Source organism: Cucurbita moschata, unplaced genomic scaffold (assembly GCF_002738365.1).
Source record: "Cucurbita moschata cultivar Rifu unplaced genomic scaffold, Cmos_1.0 Cmo_Scf00043, whole genome shotgun sequence".
In the NCBI taxonomy this organism is placed as follows: domain Eukaryota; kingdom Viridiplantae; phylum Streptophyta; class Magnoliopsida; order Cucurbitales; family Cucurbitaceae; genus Cucurbita; species Cucurbita moschata.
This window is the reverse complement of record NW_019268559.1, coordinates 237933-262506: the sequence shown is the minus strand read 5'-3', so window position 1 is coordinate 262506 and position 24574 is coordinate 237933. Positions and strand designations below refer to the sequence as shown.

Sequence of the window (24574 nt, the reverse complement as noted above, 5' to 3'; positions counted from 1 at the left end):
GGTTTTTTTTTTTTTTTTTTTTTTTTTTTCCCTCTCCATATCTAGGCTGTGGTTGCATTGGATTTAGTATAAGAATGCTTCCAAGATCCACACAAATGTGCTACCAACAACAATATTATAGACTTTGCATGTAATAAAAAACTCATGTATTTGTAATTCTCACAGCTTTGTGGATTTCGATCTCGGTTCAGTTTCGTCGAAGAGAGGCCAACCTCTTTTCGAGCTCCTCAACGTCAGGAGATTCAGAGCTGAAAGCAAATTTGAATTATTGTTAGCTCAATACAAGATAGCAGGTGCAGAAGGTACAAAATTTCTTGATGTTATATGACCACCAGATTAGTATTTTGTTTGATTATGATTATGCTCATTATCAATGATAAACCCATCACCACTCGTAACAAAGAAATATCTCCTCCATTAAAACATTATATTACATCTTTCTTAATGAACATACCATATGCATATTATATTCAAATCAGCAGGAGTGTAACCAGCGTGTAGGTTAGATATAAATGTTACCGAGAAAGAAAAATTCAAATGGCAATGCAAAGGGTACCTTGTAACAATATTTTCAGTCTTTCTTGCTGCAATCCGGCCTTTGGGCGCAGAAGATAGCTGCCAACAGGAATAATCAATGTTACAGACAGCAATAAATTTTCGAAGTGAAGAAAATTTGAGATCCAAGCAAAGCGTTATAATTGTCAAGAAACCAACCTGAGATGCAATATCAACACCAATCTCATCAAGCACCTACGAAGAGAGCAACAAAAGCAAGTATCCAAGTAAGTACAATCCTTGAATATAATTTAAAGTTCAATTAAAGATATGTAAGCTATGTAGCCTTAAAATGTTGTAACAACAATTACCTGATTCGTAAGCTCCTCGGTTTCCTCTTCTGCCTCATCCTTATCTAAAGTTTCGTCTATAGACTCTGACATCATTTCAATCTGGAGAAACCAAGTAGGAACATGAGTGGAAAGAAGAAGAAAAAATCTAGGACATAATAATATTACAAATAATCCCTTAATTTTACTTCTTGTTTCATTGCTACGCCCAATTTCAGATATATCTAATTAAAGCAAACTGTTCAATTTGGTCATTTGTGTACTTCAACTTACTCTCCCTTTCTCAGGAAACTATATGGTAATTGGTATTCAATAACTATTGAAGCAAGAAAAAATAAATAGTGAAACTGGGAATGTTACCGTCATGTCCAACTGTGCCGACTGTTTCTGGAACTCTTTAATCACTTTTGCCTGCTTTGCTGGTGCCATTTGCTGCAATGAAAAAAAAACAAAGATGATAAAGATGATCGTGTGGTTATAACATGATATACAAACTAACAAGTTTCCTCGTGTTAAAAATAGTCCTTTAGTTTTACTTCCAGTTCTCTGCTAGCTTATTGTAAGACCATTAAAATAGTAGAATCATTAAAAAAAAAAATAATTAAGGCTATCATATTCCTTTCGCGTGCCTACCTTGTTCATTGCAACCATTGCTTTTGTTGCACCCTTCATTCCAGTAGACATTGAAGTGCTAGCGTATAGAGCCTAGACGAAGGCAGCATTAAGCCAATTATTTTCACAAAACTAAAACAGAAGGTCAACAAGTTTCCACGGTAAGGATGGTGACCTGTGTATGAGTAGCTACACCTCGAATTTGGGCACGACTCCCTTGCAAATTAGTTATCTGTTGGCGTAGACGAACAAGCTGTCGAGCTAGGATTCTAGTTGCAGCCTATGAAAACATGAAAACATTTTTAGTCTGTGCCAAAATAATGGAATACTAATAAAAGTAACAAAGAAAAGTTAACCGTACGTGATCAACAATATGAATCATTCTCTTAATTGAAATTTATTTCTCGACAAATGGAAAAATCGGATTCTATATAGAAGAAAACTTATCACAAACAAAGCCCACGATATACTGCTACTAATTTGAAGCTTTGGAATCATGAATAACTAACTAGTGGAGGTAGATAAGATGAACATGGTTGGCAATTGATATATAAGAAAGTTAACTTGCCTCATTTCCAGTTTTGGCAGTCTGCTTTATCTCTGCCACCAAATTTTTTTCCTGAAGTTATAAAGAGGTGAAATCTAAGAGCAAAGAAAGGCAAAGATGGTAATCAAAAATGAAAATGAAAATCAAAAGGGAGCTCACACCATACCTCCAACTGAAGAGATGAAATTTCTCGCTCAATGCCTAAAAATAGATAACATATAAGGTTTAGGGTAAGAATTTTGTAAAAATGAAAATTCAAGGATGGAGTTTCATGAATGTACTTATAGAATATAAAATTTCATGTCTGTATCTTCCTGATGAAGTAGTTAATGATGGATGAGGAGAGCACATGTCAAGGAAAGGGAATCTAGTCCCTTAACTCACCTCTAGTTGCAACAGCCATTTCTCGCTTGCTGGTGCGAAGAGCATCTGAAACGAAAGCACAATGTCATCGCACATCTCTAATCAAGCCAATAAGATTTATGCAGTAATCGCAGCCAAGGCTACTAAAGTTCCCTTAATAGTTACAAGAAAATAAGAGGAATCCCATTTATCATTCTCATTGCACCCTGCAAAGCCCCTACCACTGTACGACAAATGTAAATTACGCCTTTAATCTACCACAGGAAAAGAATCCTACGATTGATCATCTTCAAAATTGACCCCGAAATCGTACAAACTAGGGAAATCTACAGAAAAAAAGCTAGCGAAATTGAGAAAGAAAGCATGAAACGAGGCAAATAGAGCGGCATTGAGAAATCTAAGGCAATCGTGATATAAACAGGAGCAGATCGGAGGTAAGGGAGAAATTTATGAGACCTTTGGGCGAGGTTTTCTTCCTGAAGATGTTCATGTTCATGGTTCTTTCTCCACTTCCGTAGCTAAATCCAGAACCAGAGTGGGAATAAGCGTAGGTATTGCAATTGTACGACGAAGTTTACAGTTCCCGAGACAAACGCAGGAATTGGAAGCTGAGTGGAGCTCACACTAAGAAGCCTCGAAGAGTAGCCACACTAAGAAGCCTCGAAGAGTAGCCGTTACGAATTTGCACTGCCTAAACTGCCCTTCCTGAAGTCTTATATTTACCTTGCATTTTCTAAATTTTGTATTTAATTTTAAAAATAATTATTCAATTAAAGCATTAAAAATTGCCAAGTATCGCAAATTGGACCAGTAAATGTCTTTTGGCAAGGTGGGCCTCTTGGTTTGCCAATTGGACAACAAATAGCCCAGGCCCAACTAAGTTCAATACATTACATTTCGGCCCAAATCAGTTAGTTATTTTTTTAATATTAAAAGTAGAAATGAATAATTGGAATTCCAAATAGAATTATGCTCATATTTTGATTGCTTATTAGTCAACATAGCTGAATTTTTTAATACAGCCCTACATTATTGTAAAGATTATGTTGTTACAATGTCTCTATCTAATCAAGAAAGATAGAGATAGAGATATAAGGTATAGTCGTATAATAAACAATAATGCACATTGCAACAAGTAATTATTTAAATAATATCAACATTCTTAGAGCGTCTATTTCAACAATATTTGTTGAAATTCTGGCATGTAGTACTAAGGTTGGTTTAGTTATTGGCCTCCCGCTATACCGTAGGCAAAATAATATGTATCTGACTAAATGTGAAAACTTATTCTGAGTAGATGCATTTTTAAAATCATGCGGCGGATAGTAATACATACCGTTAAAACAGACAATATCGGCTAACAGTGGAGTTGAGTTGTTAAAAATAATATCAGAGTCAGACACGTTAACAAGGCTGGATGGTGGATTGGAGAGGGTAACGAATCGCATTAGAGTGTGGAAACATCTCCCTAATAAACATGTTTTAAAATCGTGAGACTGACGAAAATAAGTAATACGCTAAAGACGATATCGTCTATTAGCAATAAACTTGAACTATTAGAATGCATATTTGACTCGAGTTTATTTAGGATTTTTGGAAGAAAAAATAAAAGCTATAGTTTGGGCGGTCAAAAAGAGACCATAAGAGCAAGCGTGTGGGTTCGTGTACCANTGCAATTCCAGCGGTTTTTTTTTTTTTTTTTTTTTTTTTTTTTTTTTTTTTTTTTTTTTTTTTTTTTTTTTTTTTTTTTTAATAAAGGAAGAAATTGATTTTGCGTTCGAAATTGTGTCGGCGAAGCTGTATGTCGTTTTCCTAAAAAGGCCCTTCCCATTTGCATCCCCTCTCATTCTATATTTGATTTAATTTGTAATTTGAAATATTAAATTTGAATGGGTGTTTTTTCTTTGACCTTTCTGTCCTTTTCCCCTCTCGTCTGTAACGTCCTCTTCCTCTCGTTAAATTAATTTCATCCATCTACATGTCTTATCCACCAAAATCTCAATTATTCATATTCTAATTCATATTTCTTTTATTTATTCATTCCATAATTTAAAAAAAAAAAAAAAAAAAAAAAGCCTTAATCATGTCTATATACTCCCAATTACACATCAAAGTTAATATAAGACATCAAATCTAGTACTTCTATATACCTAATATAATCCCTCAATCACATTATTATTATTAGTTAGTTAAAATATACATCACAAGTTATTTTTAAATTCCCATAAAATAGCTAAAAATTCATTAAACCAATATAAAAAATGAATGGAAATAAAATTTTATCCACCAACATGATAGTGGGCTGGACAAGTTGATTAGATGAGGTTTAATTGAATTGATATAATGTGATAGACCATAAATAGATTAATAAATATATCATTTTAAATTCTGAAGGAATTAAGATATGGTTTAGAAAAGCAAAATGATATGCTAAAGATTTATTATATATTAAAAAAACATTAATGTATTAAGAGGAGAAGAAAAACTTTGGTTAAAAGAATATTGATTCTGATTGCACAGTACCATCAGACAAATTATGGTATTTGGGCATCATATTCCGCACATTATTTTAATTTTGGTTTTAAAAAAACTTATGAGCTATGATTAATACTAATCATTAGTGCTCTAACTAAAACATTGATTATTATATTAATTTAACCCAAACAAATGTCTGCACTTGCCCCCCCTTCCCCTGCACGTTAACAAACCTTCCTTATTTTACATCTTATAATATTAATCCTTCACTTTCCAAAAACAAAAAATAAAATAATTATAATCCTTCCCGTCTACTTAGCTTCTAATTGCAGACAACAATTTGCTCAATGCACTCCTTGTCTAATCACTCCATGATTAGGGCTAATCAAACTTCATCATTTTTTCATTTTATTATTTTTCTAATTCAACCGATATATAAAAAGAAATTCTTTTTCTAACTTTGCAGTCGATTTATTTTAATTGAATTATGCTCCTATTGACATATATTATGTATTACTAAAATGTACCTTTATTTTTAACTGGTCCAAATTAGTTCCCATTTTAATAAGTCTAAATAGGAGCTATGAAATTAACGTAATTTCGTGATTTAGCTTAGTTTGAATTTGGTCTACATAACCATTTAAATGCTATTTTAGTAGCCTATATTTTGGTTAGGCCTCATAAATTAACATTTAAATCAATTTTTACTTTTAAAAAAATAATAGTTTCATTACTTGCATTTTAGATAAATTTTTGTTTCAATATGTATATTATTTTAAACATTAAATTCATTTTTTTTTCCTAATTTTTAAAATAGGTTAAGAGAGAGATGTTGAACGAGTTAACAACTTTAAATGACCATTTACTTTTTCGCTCGTAGTCTCCCCTACAACTAGATTAGCCTAAGGTAGTTATCTTTCCCTCGATTCGTTACTCGATCCTAGAATTTAATATAAATATAAATTAAAAATATAATGATGAAATTTAGGAGAAGAATTAGACCTTAAATGTAATTAAAAGACAAAAAAGGGAATATGTTGCAAAGTAATGAGGAAAGAGTGGAGGAGACAGGAAAGCGTGACGACAATGTTGAAATCCAAACAAAACTTTGATGACAATTCTTTTTAAAGCGATGCCTTTAATTAAGCTACCCACCACTTCATTTCCATTTTCTTCTTTTCTTTTTATTTATATTATTATTATTATTATTATTTTATTTTTTATTTTTAGCGGTGTCCCTACCAACTCCGTGGGTGACACAATCACCCCTTCAGATTTCATTGTCCCTTTCATTGTTATCCCCATGTTATATTTTAATTTTGATCAAATACATTACTTTAATTTCATCCTTATTCTCCTAATTCCTTTCCTTACCATATTATAATGCCTCAAATGTCACATTTTCCTCCCATATAAGACAATTACGTGTCACGCCCTTCTTAACATGCTGTATTTAAAAAATATAAACCATATAAAGGAAATAAGATTATGCATGAATCATGGACAATGAAACAAACCCCAGCATTAAAAAAATAAACAAATAATAATAATAAAAAGAATAATGTTGTTTTAAAAAAGAGGAGAAAATAAATAAAGAAATAGAAGTGTCGGTGGTGGTTAAATTAGGGAAGGGCGTAGGAAAGCGAGATCATCAACCTCCACCCCATGTGTATTATTGGCTATATTTTTATTTTATATATAACAAAAAATATATATATATGAAGATGCTTGACCAGGCTTTCATTTATAAACTTATTATTTATTTATTTTAATTCTCTAAACCTCTAAAACAAAGTGCTTAATTCATAATGATTTTAACGGTCATGCTTGGAAATGGAATTACTATTTTTACCAACTAACACACATTAGTTTTATGTGTTTATGTAAACAAAATTTTGTAATCATCCCCTCTGTTAACTAATTTCCAAATGCAATAATAATAATAACAATAATCTATCATTGTATTTTAAGAAACCAACCCGCGAAGGGTTGTGAAATTGGACCATGTACGAAAAAAGAACTTTTTTTTTTTTTTTTGAAGTTATTTATAATAAATGTAATACCGAGAGTATAGGAGAATAAAAGAAATAATAAAAATGAATGCATCAGGTTGCGAATTGACAAAAGAAGAAAAACAGAAATTAATGGTATTTATGAGTTTTGGGATAAAAAAGAAATTAAAAAAAAAAAAAGAAAAGAAAAAGGGAGTGGGACTTCATTTATTTGGTTCAATCGAATGGCAGAGTATTTTTTTGAAGTTATTTATAAGAAATTAAACCACAGTGTTACACATTTGGCCCCCCTATCAAAAATATTAATAGCGTATTTCATCTTTTATTCTTTTCATTCATTTTGTAACTTCATTTATTTATATAAAAGAAATTAGAAGAAAAAATAAAAGATCATTATCTTAGAAAATTGGCTGAGGTAGAAATGAATTGGTTTGACTATTCTTCCGACACAGCTCATCCATTTGGTACATGTGGTCAGGTAGAAATGAATTGTTTTTTTCTTTTCCCCTTCTTAATACTTAGTCATCGTACCTTACACGTACAAATCACAAGTGCATTCCCACTCCTTGAGAGGAGAAGAAGCCAAACTCTACTACTGCTTAGACTGCATCTACTCATCCACCGTTATCAAATTTAATGCAAATACATGGATGCATATGAACCACGTTTTGTGTAACCACTTCGACCTTCAAGACCAAATTATAGGAGGATCCTCCGTCCTCCTAACACACTTTGTGAGATTATTAAATTAAATTTCCTCCGCAAAACACGCCTCCAGGAAATTACATTTTTAATTACATAAAAACAAAAGAAGAAAATTATTTAACCCTCTTATCAAATTCATGGAATGTTCCTCCGTCATAATATTTATAAATAAATAAATAAATAACAAAAATAATAAGGGAAGATGAAATAGAACGCACGCGCGCAAAGCCCAAGGTCAGTGCCGCACGTACCTAACTCTTCACTCTCTTTGCTATATAAACTCGCCCGCCACTTCCTTCTTCTTCATCTCCTCATTTTCTATTTCTATTCCTATTTCTCTGCAATTAATACTCATCATTTCCATTTCCATTTTTTTTTCTGTTCCCAATCCACTCTAGCGTTTGATTTTGCTGCTTCAATTTGTGGAAAATGGCGGCTGTGACCTCGTTTCCTCAGGTTAACGATATCGAGTCCATGAGGTTCGATGTTGATAAGCTTACTTATGAGATCTTCTCCATTTTGGAGAATAGGTTTCTCTTTGGCTGCGATGATTCTAATCCGAAGCTACATGTCGCCGCTCAGGCTCCGGTGGATGGCGATGACTTGAAATCTGGAAAGCACAACTCAGGGAAAGTCAGGATTCTAAGTATTGATGGTGGAGGTTCCACTGATGGAATTCTTGCCGCTAAGTCGCTTGCGTGTCTTGAGGATTTTCTCCGTCGGAAGTCGGGGAAGCCTGATGCGCGCATTGCCGACTATTTTGATGTGGTTGCTGGTTCTGGAGCGGGAGGCATTCTCGCGGCGTTGCTGTTTACTAAGGGAAAAGACGGTAGTGCTCTGTTTACGGCGGATGGAGCGTTGAATTTTCTGATTAAGAACCATCGAGACATTTTCCGGTCGTCGGATGGAGGAATTTTCCGACGAGTGTTCCGGTCGACGAAGGTGGAGAAATTGTTTCGGAAGACGTTTGGAGAGTGCACGTTGAAGGACACGTTGAAATCAGTTTTGATTCCGTGCTATGACCTCTCCACACGAGCGCCATTCTTGTTTTCTCGCGCCGACGCTTACGAAATGGACGGTTACGATTTCAAGATTCACGACGTTTGCGTTGCGACGTCTGCAGAACCTACAATCTCCGGAGCCGTCCAAATGTGGTCAGTCGACAAGCGAACAAAAATCACCGCCGTCGACGGCGGCATAGCGATGAACAACCCGACGGCTGCCGCAATTACTCACGTGTTGAATAACAAGCAAGAATTTCCGTTCTGCAATACCGTCGAAGATCTCCTTGTAGTGTCCCTCGGAAACGGAGAGTCGGATTTCGGCGCCGTAAACCTAAACTCGTCACCAGCCGCGTTCACAAGGATCGCTGGAGAGGGCGCTTCCGATGTGGTAAATTACCTAATCTTGCCCTTCTACAGTAACAACTAACACATACATTAAATTCAATGAATTAGTTAACTAGAATTTTTGTTTCTTTAAAGGTAAAAAAGATGAATAAATCCGTAGTACAAAATATACTATTGAACCGATATGGATAGATTTGTCGGCAGCAGGAAGAGAGAAGTAGAGTGATTCGGCATTTAATTTTGGGTATTCAACATTTAAAAATAAATAATGCATCACAAATCGGCGTCCTCCAATCATTTTCCTTTTAAATAAATAATTATTTCGTAACTATAGTAAATAAAATACATGGAACAAGAGAATCTTTATTTGTTAGCACAAATTAAAAGACGCATGAGAAAGAAATGGGGCGTAATTCATCTAATGGTTTGGTGAGCTAATTATTGTGTGCCTTTTATTCTATAGGTTGATCAAGCTGTTTCCATGGCATTTGGCCCCCACAGGACAAGCAATTATATCCGTATTCAGGTATTCAACCCCAGTTCCTTCTTTTATTTCCTTCCCATATAACCTCATAAATGTTTCCAATTTCTCCAATATGGTTACTGCGTAGTGAATTTCATCTAACAAGCAACGGGAATTTGTTTTATGGTCTCAGGGAAATGGCATTGGAGCTAAGAGCAGAGGCCAAAAAACCATCAACATATTGGAAAAGGCAGATGAAATGCTAACCCAGAAGAACTTAGAAGCAGTTTTGTTCAAAGGAAAGAAGATGATTGAGAACACAAATTTGGAGAAATTGGAAGTGTTTGCTGGAGAAGTGATAAAGGAAGAAGAGAGGAGAAAAAGCAGCCTTCTGCCAACTGTACTACTGAAGCAAGCATTTCCATCTCCAAGAACATCTTCTGCTTCAGCCACCACACTCTCCACCATATCCTCCTGCTAATCATTCACACCCATAAACCCAACACTCTGAATTTCGAGGTTAGTTTAGTTTCTACAAGAAGAACAAACAAATAAGTTCAATTTGTGTATTATAATCTGCTGCCGCTCGCGATGAAATGGGAACGTCCGAGTCTGAGCTGAGCTGCGTTGTGTGCCAAAACTGCTACCAGGTTTTTTTTTTTTTTAAAAAAAAAAGAAAAATCCTGTTGGAGTGTGGTTGTTGATACGTTACTACTAGACATTTGCAATCACGAGGGATTTCTAAATGCCCCATTGTACAGTAAGAAAACTGAGAGATTTTTATTTATTTATTTCTTAATTTTTGTTCTATGGGAAGAGTGTGATTTTACAGTATAGAGAAAGAGAGGGGGAGAGAGAGAGAGAGAGAGAGAGAGAGAGAGAGAGAGAGAGAGAGAGAGAGAGAGAGAGAGAGAGAGAGAGAGAGAGAGAGAGAGAGTTGGATATTACATAAAATCCCATTGGCAGAATTGGGTATTAACCGTCTATTGTATTGTATTGCATTCAAAGGTGTGATGATTTATTATGTTCCGAATCACTACACAACATGAGGTCCTCCAGACATTTATAAATAATAAAAAAGGAAAAGAAAAAAGAAGACCCAAATTTGAATGAGATGATGGTGGTTGTTGTTTAATGGGATTTGCACTGATGAGAGGTCAAATAAGAGGCTGTTTAAGAGATATTGTACATTCAATTAATACAGAACATGAAAGCAATGGGGAAAGGCTTCCTGTTTGCTTTGCTTTGCTTCGACCTTCACTCACCGACAAAATAACTTACTTTTTTTAGAGAATATGTGGTGGCCTTTATGCATTCCTCCTCTATTTGACTTCAAATGATGCCACTCTAATTATTTCCAAAAATTAAGGTCCAAACTTTCAACTCCATCCATAATCAACTTCTCTACTTCCTTTTTCATGTGAACGCTTCCTTCTTGCATTGAAAACTTTTTCATATTATACACCAAGTTCCCAAAGGAGATTAAATTGAATTAGTAAGCTTAAGACTTCTTAAAGAAAAGGTTATAAATTTAGACTACACATATTAGAGAGAGAACGTGGGTAAGGGCTTTGGTCCAATGTTGGCTCTTCCTGTGTTCATGCAAATATGTCATCAAATTTGAATACTTGTACATTCAACATAATTGACCCTAATCGAATAGACAAATCGGTCAAAGATTTGCTCAAACAAAAATGTAAGGAAATTTCAATTTTACTGTACGGAACCTCCCAAGCTATTTATCCGAACAATCAAATGTTATATTGACATAAAAATACCAAACACCCCAAAGCTCTAATTTAAAATGGGAGAGGAGTTTTAGAAATAATACATCTAGCCTTGCGGTGGATGGACAGGAAAGAATAACATATATCATGTGATTCCCAATATATATTTTACTGGAAGTGAGTGACTGCCAATTGGTTTTATAGCAATTCTTTAAACACCAATAATGCTGGCGATTTTTAACGACCTGACAGACATTCCTGAAATTTAAACAAAATTGCGCTCTTAAAAAATAAGCACCAGCAACCAATAAACCATATACTTATCTCTATTAACGGCATCCACATTTTAACTCTCCTATCGTACACGACAGCGGCTTGTGTTCAGACTTGGTAGCTCTCACAGAGGTTCAATCGTTCCACTTTTAAGCCTTTCCATCCTGGCTTGAAGTCCAGATAATGCCTTCTCATCCATGGGAAGGACCCCACTTTGAGTAGAATTCTCGACAACAACAGGCTCTGATGGCGCTTGAGAAATTTGAGAAATCATTCCTTGGTGTAGATTGTCATTTACAGACATTAATGGCTTGCTTCCTGATTCGTGGTTTCCAGCAGCCACGGCTAATTGCATACTTTTCATCCTCTCTCTTATTGCATCAAGTGTCCCACTCGTTACTGAGCTTTTCCAGAAAATTACCCATTATCAGATCCAATGAGAAAACATAGTGTGAACGAAACAAAAGCTCAACTCAAATAACAGTATCATTTTACCTCCGCTTATATATTTATCATTCCTTTGGTCTCCCAGTGAGTAATCAGGCGTGGGACCTCTTGAAGTAATAATCCTATTGTCTTCCGTATATGATGGTGGCAAAGTAAAGTTAGTCGGTTCAGGCTTCACATTCAGTGATTTTGCTTCTGTTAATGAATTGGTATGTACAGGAGACAAGGCTCCAAAGTCGGGAGAGGAACTCAAGGACGCTGGAGGAGGGGTTGACAGTGGCAAACTTGAAGGCGTTCTCCCGGCTGCTGCATTCCTTTCCATCTGCAATGAAAATTCGTATCAGTTAAACAAGGAGATGCAATATTCACAAATAAGCATAAGGACAATAGACACATCTGTCATAACTAAACCTGGAGAAAATTGTAAGAAAAATCTCAATGGGTCATTCACGGTAAAAGGATAAAGACACAAACCTGGGCCAAACCATCTCTAATGTATGTGCGAAATGCCTCGCTAGCATTTTGAAGCTGAGCAAATATATCAACCTGAGAAATAGAAAAGATGATGCTAAGCAACTACATGGCAGAGGCTTCTCATTTTTATATTAAGAAAGAAAAAACAAGTTATTGTCCTCCTCTCGAGAACACAAAGCCCAATTCAATTTTCGATGTTCTTAGGAGGGCCACTTGCTTGTAATTGGAATCTGATTAACGTTCATGTCTAGTGTTAATAAAGCCTTTCATTGAGCCATTCCCTCTGAAAAACCGTCTTATGTAACACCGGGGTAAAGGAATAATACATGAATGAATCATGACCACATCTAGATAAGAGTTATCATAAGGATAGGATAACTAAAAAAGGCTTAAAAGAAATGATAGGAACTTCATAATTAAACGTGCTTGGCTTGGAGAAATTCCATGTTGGGTGATCTCTTGGAAACTTTCCTAAGATGCATGTGAGTGAGGGCAAAGCATGCTGAAAGGACCCGTGTTGGTCTGCGGGGATAGTTTTCACTCTTAGAAGTGAGCTTAGAATGCAGGTAGACAAGACAAATCATGGTAAAAGAACTTGTGTTGATCTGTGGGAATAGTTTTCACTCTTAAAAACGAGCTTAGAATGCATGTGAGTGCGAATAAAGTATGTTGAAGGACTAAAGTTGATCTGTGGGGATAGTTTTCACTCTTAAAAATGAGCCTAGAATGCATGTGAGTGAGTGAGAACAAAACGTGCTAAAAAGACTTTTGCTGGTTTGTGAGGATGATAGTTCTCATTCTCAAAAGCGAAAAGTAACGCAACCATATCGCAGGGGAATGTCGGAACCATCAAATTCAAATTTTAAATCTTAATCCAAATCATGAACATGGGTCATGCATCTTACCTCTCTCCGTTCACATGCACACTTATTACAATAACAATATTTATGCACAAAGATAGTCCATTACCTTTGGGTAAAGTTGAGTTATTCTATATAATTCATATAATCCAATGGTGCATGTCTGCTTGTCTCCAATTTTCTTGAATATAGCAGCAAGTTCTTGCTGCAGTAAAATGCACACGATCAGAAGAATGAAATTGATCTATGACGCATGTCAGAAGGGAAAAAGAAAATAATAGCAATAATGTAAACATAACTGACGATCACTTAGAAGACAAATAGAAAAAGTATCAATTGCATGCAAGGGCTCAATACCTTCAACTGTGCATCAGCCGATTGTGTGCCAGAAGAAGAATTATTTGCTGTCGAGTCACCCCAATGAGTCTGGCCAACAGGCCCAGTTGAAGTCAACATTCTTGCAGCGGCTAATGTCTGCTTGGACGTAGAGATATCAAAAGCTATCAGTATTTCACAGTAGCATAATACTAATAGAATTGACCATATAAATTATTCTACCTCAAGATTAAGATCAATATAGGCAAGAATAATTGGCTGAGGTTTCATATCAATAGGAACCATAGAGAGATGGCCCTTTATAGCAGCACCACGAAGCTTTACAAGTTCATGTAGAACAGTTTTAACCATTCGCAGAGGTTTATCATCAGCTCCAGCTCTTTAATGAGAAAGAAGAAGAGCGACATAAATAAAATATTATAAAGCCAATAAGTGACATATTTTACTTTTCCGTTGGGGGTGGTTAGGTGAGTTAAATAAAGAAACCATATGCCAAATACAATGGATACCTTCTCCTAATTTCTTCCATCCCCAGATTTTGTAGATATAAATGGATGCTTTGCAAGATGCGATCAAGATCAACATCATATATAGTGCTTTGAAGGACCTGTCACCAGGAAACCATCACTGAATATCTCACGCCCAAAATGAACAGCCAGAATTTATCTAGATGGTATACACATACATACATACATATACACAAACACACAGCATTAAAACAAAAACCATTTTAATAATACTGAAATTCAGTTCCTTGGAAAATTTTAAAATTCTTTTTTGTTTAAAAAAAAGGCAGTGTAAATCTCAAAGCAGTTTTTTCTGCAGTCTTCTTTTGAGAAATCTGCCAATGGGTTAGTTTCCTAATAGATGGATCCGGGATTTCAAAAGTCAAAAGAGATTCAAAGGGTGCTCTGACATGGTAGCTCTGGAGACTACCTTTGTAAGTTTAATAAGACATTTCACAACCAAATCAGAGAACTTCTGATTTCTGGAAGCAAATGACTCTTTGGACCCAGTTGACGGCCATCTTGAGGGTTCCAGTGGACGCAATAGATTGATTAGTACCACAAAGGATGAAGTACGATCTGCATTATCCTGTATAATAAAACAAACAGCTTGAACTCATTAAAAAAAAATTCCCAAAAATCCAGCCAATAAGAGCATCTTGAGAAACTAATGACCAGAATCTTCAGCATCAAAACATTTAGAGCTTTCAAAAGTTGGCTTCCATCATCCATATGTGGGACTCGTTCATCCAAAAGCCACAAAAGGAGTTCGGTAATAAGACTGTTCAGAGTATTCTCCTTGACAGCATGAGCAAGTCTTTTGTTTTGAAATGTCTGCAAAATATTAACTTTTAAATTAACAAGAAAGGTTTCATCTTACAAAATCTCATTGTAAAAAAATAGATTGGACATTTCGTATATGACAATTTCTTTTAGCAGAGTTAATTCTTGTTTTCGGTTGCTAAAATTCCTGTGTAGAATTAACGGTTGGAAAGCAGAATTCTTAGAACCCCAATGCAAATTGACTGGTAAGCACCTGCATAAGGGTATTGAGAACATATTTACAGGACCTTGAAGAAGCTCCAGTCAGACTGTAGTCAAAAGTCTTGGCAACCTATACAGAGAACACATTAAAGAGAAAAATAACAAAATGGGCAAAAGAAATCCAAATATGAGAGGCTTGAAATAGCACTGCTATTACTTTTGTTGCCAAGCATAAAACAAGTCTATCAGCATCCCTTGTTAGCTCATCCATTGAACTGCCTTCTGGGTCAATGGAGGCTTGGGCCAACTCATGACATACAACTTTCATTCCTTCCACAGACTGCAAAGGTACCCAAATAAACTTAACATAAATATACTGTTTTAACCCAAGAAAGCTACAATCAGATTCAACTGTTTATATTTAATGAATAAGAAGCTGGTTGCCAAATACTACTCATCTGAATAGACAAAATACTAAACAAACTGAAACATTTCTAACTTATTGAGATCATACAATAAAGTAGAGAAAATATAGATGGTTCGGAATGAAGGAGAAGAATTAAAAACCTCTATGGAATAGTGGTTTTGGCTTTAATTGTAATTATTACCATTGAATGCAAAAAGAGAATCCTTCAGTATGGGATTTAGACCTTGAGAACGTTTAATAGTATTTGTCTACCTTTGGTCAAGGATGTTGTTTTACTGCTATATATGTAATGGAGTTCAATGGTTTCCTCTTGTAAGATATTTTGGCTTTTATTCTAATTATTACCATTGGAATGCGAAATGAGAATCCTTCAATATGAGATTTAGACCTTGAGAACGTTTAATAGTATTTGTCAAAGTTTGGTCAAGGATGTTGTTTTACTGCTACATATGTGGAGTTCAATGGTTTCCTCTCGTGAGATATTTTCAAGTGGATGCCTGATCCTCTTGCCGATTTATTCTTCCATGGATCTTACTGTATCTACAAATATATTCCAATAAGAAATCTAATCCCTACTGTAAGTCATTAAGAATTAAGATTTCTTCAGATGCAGGCAATCATCAATAAAAATTATCTACTTGCACATAACAAGAGAATATAACCCGTTGGAGAAAAAATCCACAAGGGAAAAAAAGAGTTTTTCACCTGCTCGGGGGAGCCAAAAGAAATAATGTCCATGGCTTCATTCCAATCTGTAGGACCATTGGCCGTTGTAAGTGGTTGTGGCACCGATTGTCTCTCCATATTAATCTCAGAACCATAATTTTTCCTGGAATTTGAGTCCGACAAAATAAATAATTATGTATTACAAATATAGAACTACAAACAACAAAATAATGAAAAACTAAAGAAGCAAACACTTGTTTTTAGAGGACATGGCACGTAAGGAAAAAAAAATGCGAAGTACACACCATGGCATCAATATACATTACTGAGCCTGATGGCACTCATTGTTTCAGCGGCATGAGAAGGCATAAATTTTAAATCTATGATGCACCATATTGTCTCATAGATCAGAAATATCCAAATACCTTGTTAAAACTGTTCCAGACATGGATCGAGAAACTTCACCACTTTGCTCAGCTACGTCAGATCTAGACAAAAATTGCAAAAACTATTAGAAAAGTAAAAACTACGGGACTAAACAACGATACATAATAAATGATATCACTATGTGAAGAAAGGATTGAACCAGAACTGGAGAATTCAACATAACTGCTACACCAAATGGTTATGCCCATTTATTCACATGCATACATTTTGTTTCATGAGAAACATTCATCCATCTATATCATTGATATGATGAAATCATACAAAAAGGGGGAAAACTATCCCAGGAAGTTATAATACTGTCCTTTGGGACATCTTTTCTGAAAAATGATATTAGCCAAAAAAGAGAGACAATTGTTGCATACTTTACACTCTTGAAAAAGCATTCATTTCTTTAATTTTTCATGATATCCAGATTTTTTTTTTCCAACTTGTGTGCACCTTCACTATTCTTATAGGGCAACGATTCTACAAAATATAGTTGCCAAAGAAACTCGTAGATTTTTCTTTTTCTTGTGTGTGGAAAACTCAGTTTTTTCTTAAGAAGAAACTTATATATTTTAGGAGGGGGAGGCCTTCCAACCATCCAAGGTGAATAACAAAAAAAATTCTCCACCAAGCAATGAGATTAGAGAGACTACAAAGCATAAACATATTCCTTACAGGACTGTCTCAAAGCATAAACATATTCCCTACAGGACTATCCCCAAGGATAAACATATTCCCTAGAGGACTGTCTCAAAGAATACACATATTCCCAACAAGACTACCTCAAAGCAGGCCTACAATCATTTCAAAAGGCAAACAAACTGCAGTAGGTTTCACAAAAATCGCACAAAACAAATATCACGCCACAACATCAAATCCTTTGAAAAAAACAAAATACAAATGACTGGGTATAATAGGGTACATACTCATATTCCCTAAGAGGCCGTCTCATAGCAGCTCTAGCTTCACCAGGCTTCCCTTCCTTCCTTTTCTCCATTTCTCTAACCTGGAACAAGTTACACAAAAGTACAGAATGAAAATGTAAACATGGAAGAAGCTAGACCATGTCATTCATATTACAGATAATTAGTGCATCCACACATTCATGCATCAATATGTTGCAGGTGTTCTATTATTCTAGGCGTGTGGGCTGTTTTTGCGCATGCACGAACATTTATGCATGTAAAGTATAAACAGACCTTCCACTTAAATCTGTCATCCAACATGCTTTTCTGAGCATCTGTCAGTTTTCCCACATATCTCCATACCTCCTCACCTATAAAGAACACCAAACATTCAGCACGGCCAGGTGGAATATTGTCACAACATAACAGGAAAGGAGCTGAAAGAAAGAAAACAATCATCCATGGGCAAGCAAAAGGAAGGAAGCCAAGCATAAACATTGCTCTCTTGCTATCTCTACCAACAAAAATGAAGAAGGCAAGAACAAGTTTCCTTTTTCCTTTCTTCATTTCTATCTACTCTTTTTTTCTATTTTGGCTCGGCTATCCCACCTAGCCGAGCCATTCCCTTTTATGATACTGAGCCGGGCAAAACCAATAAAATAAAGAAACAAATCTATTCGCCGAGCAAAAGAAACTGAAAGAAAGAAAACATGTGGTGATGATGATAAAAAATAAAAAAATAAAAAACGAACTAAAATGGTTTCATTATCCTTGGAATCCCCATGATGGGGAAGGAGATCAGTAACACCAAGACTAACCAAGAATCTTGTAACCAGTAGCGAGGGCATTTAGAGCAGCTTTCCTAATTTCACCATCACGCTCTGCTGTTAAGCTTGCAACAATTTGCAGCGATCTCAACTGCCCACTAATCTACAGAAATGGAGGAGAAAAACAAACATTTAGTTGAAACTAAAAATTGCACACAGAAATTTATTCATTTCTTTTTACCTCAGATCCATAATTATCCATTAAAAATCCAACAAGGTCAGCACATTCAATCCGAGTGCGATTGTTTTTAGAACGTAATCCCTCTAGTATGTAGGGAAACATTTTTGTTGCAGAGTAAGTCTGTATGATTTGTTTGGTCAGCTCCCGCATCTTTTCTTTCACTTTCTCAATATTATGTCCCAACTACAGCACCATGCAGTAGAGTAAGTGTTTTTCCCAGAGGCAAAACAAATGAAAATAAACAACAAAAATACTTTATTACAAGTAAACAACATATGAAAACAATTTGGCATCTTGACACTAGCAAAACAACATACAAAATTTCAAACAATCAACTACTTCAAATCAAATCTAGAACACTCAGAAGCACCTTTTCTATCAAGCATGGAAGAAAGATGGCCGCTTCAGACTCATTTATACAGTATCCTTCATCCTTCAAGGTCTCGAAAAGTTCAGGAAGGAACTCTAACACCTGATCATTTCCACCTAATTAGACATTCCAGATAGAAAATAATGTGTGGGAAAAAAGGGAAAGAAAACATGTGTTTGGGGAAGTCTAAGCTATACCTTTAGTAGACATGTTGTATTTGATTTACAAAATTGAAGAACAAACCATCTTAGTAGAATATCTAAAACCTCAATAATATCCTTTCCAATTGACGCTAGAGCCTGGAGTCAAAAAAGTTTGTCAATGTGACATTTTGGAATGTCCCATGAGTTTAAAAGACGACATTGCTTAACAAAACACCTTTTGCAGCATTTCTAGACCCTCAACTTGCTTCTTAAAATCAGTGCTTAACATCCTTCTCTGCAAATCCTCCCTGAAATACTTCATCATGTCATTCTGCATTGAAGCCACAAATCAGAAATTAAAATATATGTATGTGAACATTTGGAAATTAGAATACAAAATAAAATTCATTTAAGTACGGATACACAGCAAACTTATATACAAACCTCAAGGTCTTGAATCTGTTCTATGCGTGGTTCTTCGAACTTAAACTTACGAACTATTATTCTCTCTCTTTCCTCCTGCAAATCAACAAGTCAGTGTAATGAAAAACTTAAGTAAATTAATTGATAAGATCAGGCAGAAGGATGTGGATCAGAAAAGCAGGCACCTTATTTGAGTCTTTGACATTTAACAAAGCCTGAGATTGAACAGCCAAATCATGCGCAGATATTAAGGATTCAGTCCTATTTCCCTTCGTAATGGTTCCTCTCTGTAAAAATAGATGAGCAAGTTGAAGGGGGGCAAATGAGACTAGTAGGATAACTAAATTAGTTCCTAAAATCTAAAAATGCTACAGATTCTAGCCAAAAGAACATACAGATGATATAGTTTTATGTCCATGCTTGGCAACACCATTTGAAGTGGCCTTTCCAACCTTTACAGCATTTTTGGATGTCAAGCTTTGTTTAGCAGGCTCAAAGGATTCTGTCAGAAGCAAGTTGAACACATTTAATTCTCCAGACAGTAATACAGAAATAAATGTAACCGAGCCAGCAGCATACCTTGAAAAGCACCAGAGGGTTTCAGGCGTTCAAGAAGAAGGGTCAAGGCTGGCCCACTAATATCTTTAAGAATTTTATCAACCTATTGATTAGGAAAACATACAAAATTCAGGAAATACTCAGAACTAAATAGATAGTAAATACAGAGCAGTTTTCATGATACATACTGCTTCCTGTCGCACAACCCTTAAAATTTCAGTAATGCATGCCTCTGCTGCTTTTCGAACATCAGAAGATTTGTCCTAAAGTAATTTTATTCTCGTAAGCAATTGGAAGAGGACAAGTAAAACATATGCCCAAAAATTCCAGCCAAAATGTCAGTATGGTACCGTCAAAGCAGAGCAAGCTGGTTTTAGCAGCTGTATGGAATCAGAAGAATCATTGATTCCAGAAAGCTTCCTCGACAACCATTCTAAAAGGTCCTTCCGCCCTTCCGCACTGAGCTTATTATCCACTAGAGCTAATGTCACGTAAGGAATCTGAAGAACGAACAAATATCTCCTGTCATATAATGTTAGACGTTGCTTATAACTACACCATACAGGGTAAAGACATACCATTTTATCAAAATGGACAGCAGCTAGCCAGGCATCTAAAGCAGTCAAAGTGGCTTCCCTCATATGTTTCTTGTTGTCACCAAGACATTTCAAGACATCTGACAACACACCCTGTGCACAAGATAAAGGACTAGTGAAGCACAACTTCCCAGAAGATAAGAAAATAAGAAGTTTCCAAGGATCCACAACTAACCTTGCCCGACTTTTCAACAGCTGGACCCATTGCAGAAGCAATATTACCGATGGTTGCCAAAGTTGCCATGACCAAATTTTTATTGCTATCATACAAGCGCCCTCTTAGAGCTCCGAGTAAGTCCGCTGGAAAACATTTACAAATGAATTATCAACCCAAAAAGATTATCAAAATGAAAAAAGAAAAGAAAAAACAAAAACAAGGGGAAGATGTCCCAGTAGGTTACATGTCCCAGTAGGTTGAATGCGTTTATTAGCTTCTTCCAACATTTTATTCACAGCTTCAATAGACTCCAGACGAACCTAAAATGAAGGAATGTGTATTAATCAGTTTAATAAAATAATTTCTAGCAAAGTCAAGTATAAAATACACACTAAACAGAGTGGACCACAATTTTTAAAACTAATTCTAAACCTTCCAGTCAGGACTTTCAAAATTCTTCAGTAGTGTAGGAGTGATTTTCCCACTAATATCTTCACGTGGCAGGCCATCCATCCCACCAGCAGATGTTAATGTTGTTAGTTCTTCTGCCCTGATTGTTCTTTTTGGAGCAGCAGCGGTACCCTAAAAGTGAACAGACAAACAAGAACTCTAAAAAAAAGTATAATCCAATACATAAACAAATTTGTTTGTTTGTTTGGTGCATGTATGATTTGGGGCCTTACGTACCTCAAATGGGTTTTTTTCAAATTCATTATCAATTGCAGTAAGAAGTGCAGGTTTCACATCTGAAAGAAAACCTTTAAGTTCTGCAAAAGTTGAAGAAGGTTAGAGATGGAATTATACTATTAAGGATTCAAGTTACAATTCGAGAAACAGAAAGGAAGGATCTAGTCACCTGGTCCAACAAATTTATGCACACAACCCAAAAGCTTAATAGTAGCATTCCTTGTAGCCGCAGCACTCGACTGAAGACCAGTTTCTTTACAAAAATCAATTAAATCCTGTGAAATTTATTTTCATCCATTAATAAATAAACCACATAACGATGAGACCCATAAATAATTAAGATAGAAGAGCCAAACACTTCCATTCTCAAAGAAGAGGAACCGAGTACCTTCAGTTTTAAAAGAGATATACCAAAATCCTCAACAGCAGAAACCATCCACAACAGTCCCTCACTAAGGACCTTCGGATTTTTGTGCTCTTTCATGATTTTGAAAAGCTGAGAATTTAAAGGAAATAGTATTAATATAGAGAAAAAAAACCAAAATATACAAACTGTAATTACATTTAGTCCACTTTAGGTACAAACAATAAGCATGCAGAACTATAGACAGAAGCATAAAACTACAAAAGTGCACATGGATTTAGTTATAATAGTATTGCCACATTTTTTCAGAACCAGAGACAAAAGTTTTAATTGATACCAACTACCAAGCGTTGAGAGAAAAATAAAAACTAACAAGAGGAAAATTAAACCAGTTTATAAACCATAAACCATACTTACTCTTTCAAAAATAAATCCTGGACCAACTGCTTCTGAAAAAGTAGTAAGGCACTTCATAGCCTGAGCTCGAGTTTTAATATCTGCTACACGTTCACTTATACCTACAAGTACGTAATATTAAAAGCATTCATTTTTCCACTTGTTAACAATGTAGAATGAAAGGGAAATGATGCACGGTGAAATCTTCCCATTATCCTTTCAGCAGGAATTTCAAACTTTTTTTTATCGAAAAAAAAAGAAATTCTAGCTTCAGTTATTACGACAGTTTCAAGAGCCAGGGTATTTGATGAAATGGAGTAGCTATTGTTTGGTCGAAGATTCTATGCCCAATGGAATAAACTTAAGAATGACAATGCAAAGGAATGAGATTGGAAATCTGAGTTGGCTTAGTTTCATAGCTTTTCACTGTAATCCCTTTCAAAATCTTTTTCTGATTATACTCCTTTCATTATAAATTCTAACAGGAGGCCGCAAAGCATTTTTGGTGATGGCTGTGACCTGTGGGTTTATACATTTGGTCAAAACTTTAAATCCGGGGCGGTTTTTTGTTTTCTAATATGGTATATTTTGAGATTTATGAGATTTTCTTCACTCCAAGATTAATCATTTGTAACTATTCACTGCATCAATGAAACATGTTCCTTTTCCAATAAAAAATAATAAAAAATAAAGAAAAAAACAAGGAACAAGCATTCAGCCACTTAATTGCAATGGTCCAAGTCACCCACCTGAAAGGCAAAGAACGATACACTTTTTTGGAAATTTTTTTGCAGTCAAGGCTATATAATTTATGACCTCGATTACCTGCTGCTGAACCTGCATCATTCAGCTTGAACGCATAAATATATAATAACCCACGTCAAACAAAATAAATAAGAGAAAGTTCAAGTACCAAAGGTAGAGTAAAACCTGAACATTTTTCTCACTCCAACCAGGGATAATGCAAAGTAAACGGACAAGTATCTCAACTGACAAATTAAGATCTTCCAAACCTTCCACTTGTTGCTTTAATGAAGATATTGCTGAAAAATAAGTTAAATTTTTATAAGTATCAACGCAATAATAAAATAATCTGGAGCACAACCACAAAAAGGAAGCAACCCTGAAAAGGAGAGCGAGAAATATTCTACTGTATGATAAACAATATGGCAGACAAACATTGGCCAACATTTATTCTTTCAATGAAATGAAATCAATAGGTTTTGTTACATTTAACCATCAACTTTGGAACATAATTGTGGTTAACTAGACACTGAAGTTGGCTAGTGGCAATCAGCACAACAAGAGTAACTAAGGGAATAAGTAATAACAATAGTTCATTAATATGAAAACCTTCAAGACGTTCTTTCCACACCGTGCTCTTCAACTGAGAAACTGTATCTGCATCAACAAGAGAACCTAATCTGCTTTCCACCTCTTCAAGACTCATCTCAGATGGCTACAATTGTTTAGTGAAAACATAAATTAGACCATACATAAAGAAGCAGGTAACCATAAAAAAAATATTTTTTGTATGAAGCAAAACAATATAACATTCATTATAAGAAACGAAGAAGTCAAAGAAACATAAGAAAACCTTTGGAACAATCCAACAAAAAAAATCCATAAAGAATAACATTCATTAGAAGAAACGAAGAAGTCAAAGAAACATAAAAAAATAAATAATAATAATAATAAAATAAAATAAAAAAACCTTTGGAACAATCCAACAAACAAAATCCATAAAGAAGATAGACCTAGAGCTAGAACATACCAGACAAGTAATTAGATTACCTCAACATCTTCTGGAACTTCAATGGGCTTAGAAGATTTCTGCGGTGCTCCACTAGGTACACTACCATCTGCTTTCTTACTGGTGCCTGATTTCGTTGAGTTTCCTTTTTTACTGGAAGGCTGGGAAATAAAAATAAATTTTATTAGAATACACTACGATGACAAGAAAGTATAACATAAGTGATGAATAATTTTGTTTTCCTTGGAAAGCAAAACACTTGTAAATTAACTCACAGCTGCCTGTGCAGGCCTCTTCCCACTTAACATGCTTGCCGCCGATTTTTTAACAAACAAACCATCAGAGTCCTGCATAAGGTTCAATCTGTTATATCATCATAAAATAATAGCTAAGAAGATAAACAAAAAAATATATGAAGATTTTTCTGGGAGATACAGTTACAATATTTAAGAAGAGAAAACACTGAACAGGTACTAAAGAAATAGAGAAGGGACACTACGACCAAGAATGGACTAAGGAACTGATATAAGATCCAAGTAGTTGATAATAACGACCATGAGAATAGGAAACCATATACCAAAAACAGCAAGAAAGAGATTGTAGATCCATGATGGAGGAAGTTGTGTTGTTCTTTCCCACCAGGGATAAAGGAGGAGTTCTCTGGCAGGTTTGTTTTTTTTTTTCTTTTTTTTTTTTTTTTTTTTCTTTTTT

The 24574-nt window shown here is 35.2% G+C and overlaps 3 protein-coding genes across 4 annotated transcripts in view; 1 reads left to right on the top strand and 2 right to left on the bottom strand.

Moving 5' to 3' along the window:
* The window catches only part of LOC111433557 (vacuolar protein sorting-associated protein 2 homolog 2-like), a 10891-nt gene extending 7912 nt beyond the window's left edge, over positions 1-2979 (bottom strand). The window contains exons 1-11 of the mRNA XM_023070628.1: positions 2824-2979; positions 2389-2433; positions 2171-2205; positions 2026-2076; positions 1633-1737; positions 1479-1550; positions 1206-1277; positions 867-947; positions 715-750; positions 557-615; positions 193-248 (exon numbers count right to left, since the gene is read on the bottom strand). Of these exons, the coding sequence (XP_022926396.1) occupies positions 193-248; positions 557-615; positions 715-750; positions 867-947; positions 1206-1277; positions 1479-1550; positions 1633-1737; positions 2026-2076; positions 2171-2205; positions 2389-2433; positions 2824-2863 (652 nt within the window). The 5' untranslated portion in view covers positions 2864-2979. The remainder of the gene's footprint in view (positions 1-192; positions 249-556; positions 616-714; positions 751-866; positions 948-1205; positions 1278-1478; positions 1551-1632; positions 1738-2025; positions 2077-2170; positions 2206-2388; positions 2434-2823) is intronic.
* A 4876-nt stretch (positions 2980-7855) lies between these two features.
* On the top strand, positions 7856-10178 carry LOC111433909 (patatin-like protein 7). Its single transcript, XM_023071178.1, has 3 exons — positions 7856-8951; positions 9372-9434; positions 9565-10178. Exons 1-3 carry the CDS (start codon positions 7989-7991, stop codon positions 9850-9852), a joined length of 1314 nt encoding a protein of 437 aa, XP_022926946.1. The 5' UTR covers positions 7856-7988; the 3' UTR covers positions 9853-10178.
* Positions 10179-11109: 931 nt separating this feature from the next.
* The window catches only part of LOC111433637 (protein MOR1-like), a 26399-nt gene continuing 12934 nt past the window's right edge, over positions 11110-24574 (bottom strand). The window contains exons 16-54 of one of the 2 annotated variants that reach the window (XM_023070743.1): positions 24139-24210; positions 23905-24024; positions 23464-23569; positions 23041-23153; positions 22860-22947; positions 22132-22232; positions 21739-21846; positions 21520-21625; positions 21351-21430; positions 21096-21245; positions 20908-20983; positions 20682-20806; positions 20489-20599; positions 20261-20410; positions 20099-20173; positions 19932-20013; positions 19748-19854; positions 19538-19639; positions 19374-19448; positions 19165-19260; positions 18984-19085; positions 18787-18888; positions 18417-18599; positions 18227-18338; positions 17703-17779; positions 17430-17509; positions 16497-16559; positions 16111-16234; positions 15196-15318; positions 15031-15108; positions 14670-14828; positions 14425-14583; positions 13998-14095; positions 13711-13867; positions 13510-13626; positions 13262-13357; positions 12293-12364; positions 11867-12140; positions 11110-11770 (exon numbers count right to left, since the gene is read on the bottom strand). In XM_023070743.1, coding sequence (XP_022926511.1) covers positions 11496-11770; positions 11867-12140; positions 12293-12364; positions 13262-13357; positions 13510-13626; positions 13711-13867; positions 13998-14095; positions 14425-14583; positions 14670-14828; positions 15031-15108; positions 15196-15318; positions 16111-16234; positions 16497-16559; positions 17430-17509; positions 17703-17779; positions 18227-18338; positions 18417-18599; positions 18787-18888; positions 18984-19085; positions 19165-19260; positions 19374-19448; positions 19538-19639; positions 19748-19854; positions 19932-20013; positions 20099-20173; positions 20261-20410; positions 20489-20599; positions 20682-20806; positions 20908-20983; positions 21096-21245; positions 21351-21430; positions 21520-21625; positions 21739-21846; positions 22132-22232; positions 22860-22947; positions 23041-23153; positions 23464-23569; positions 23905-24024; positions 24139-24210 — 4494 coding nt within the window. In that variant the 3' untranslated portion in view covers positions 11110-11495. Of the gene's footprint in view, positions 11776-11866; positions 12141-12292; positions 12365-13261; positions 13358-13509; positions 13627-13710; positions 13868-13997; positions 14096-14424; positions 14584-14669; positions 14829-15030; positions 15109-15195; positions 15319-16110; positions 16235-16496; positions 16560-17429; positions 17510-17702; positions 17780-18226; positions 18339-18416; positions 18600-18786; positions 18889-18983; positions 19086-19164; positions 19261-19373; positions 19449-19537; positions 19640-19747; positions 19855-19931; positions 20014-20098; positions 20174-20260; positions 20411-20488; positions 20600-20681; positions 20807-20907; positions 20984-21095; positions 21246-21350; positions 21431-21519; positions 21626-21738; positions 21847-22131; positions 22233-22859; positions 22948-23040; positions 23154-23463; positions 23570-23904; positions 24025-24138; positions 24211-24574 lie in introns of both variants that reach the window. The other variant, XM_023070744.1, reaches the window with a different exon arrangement.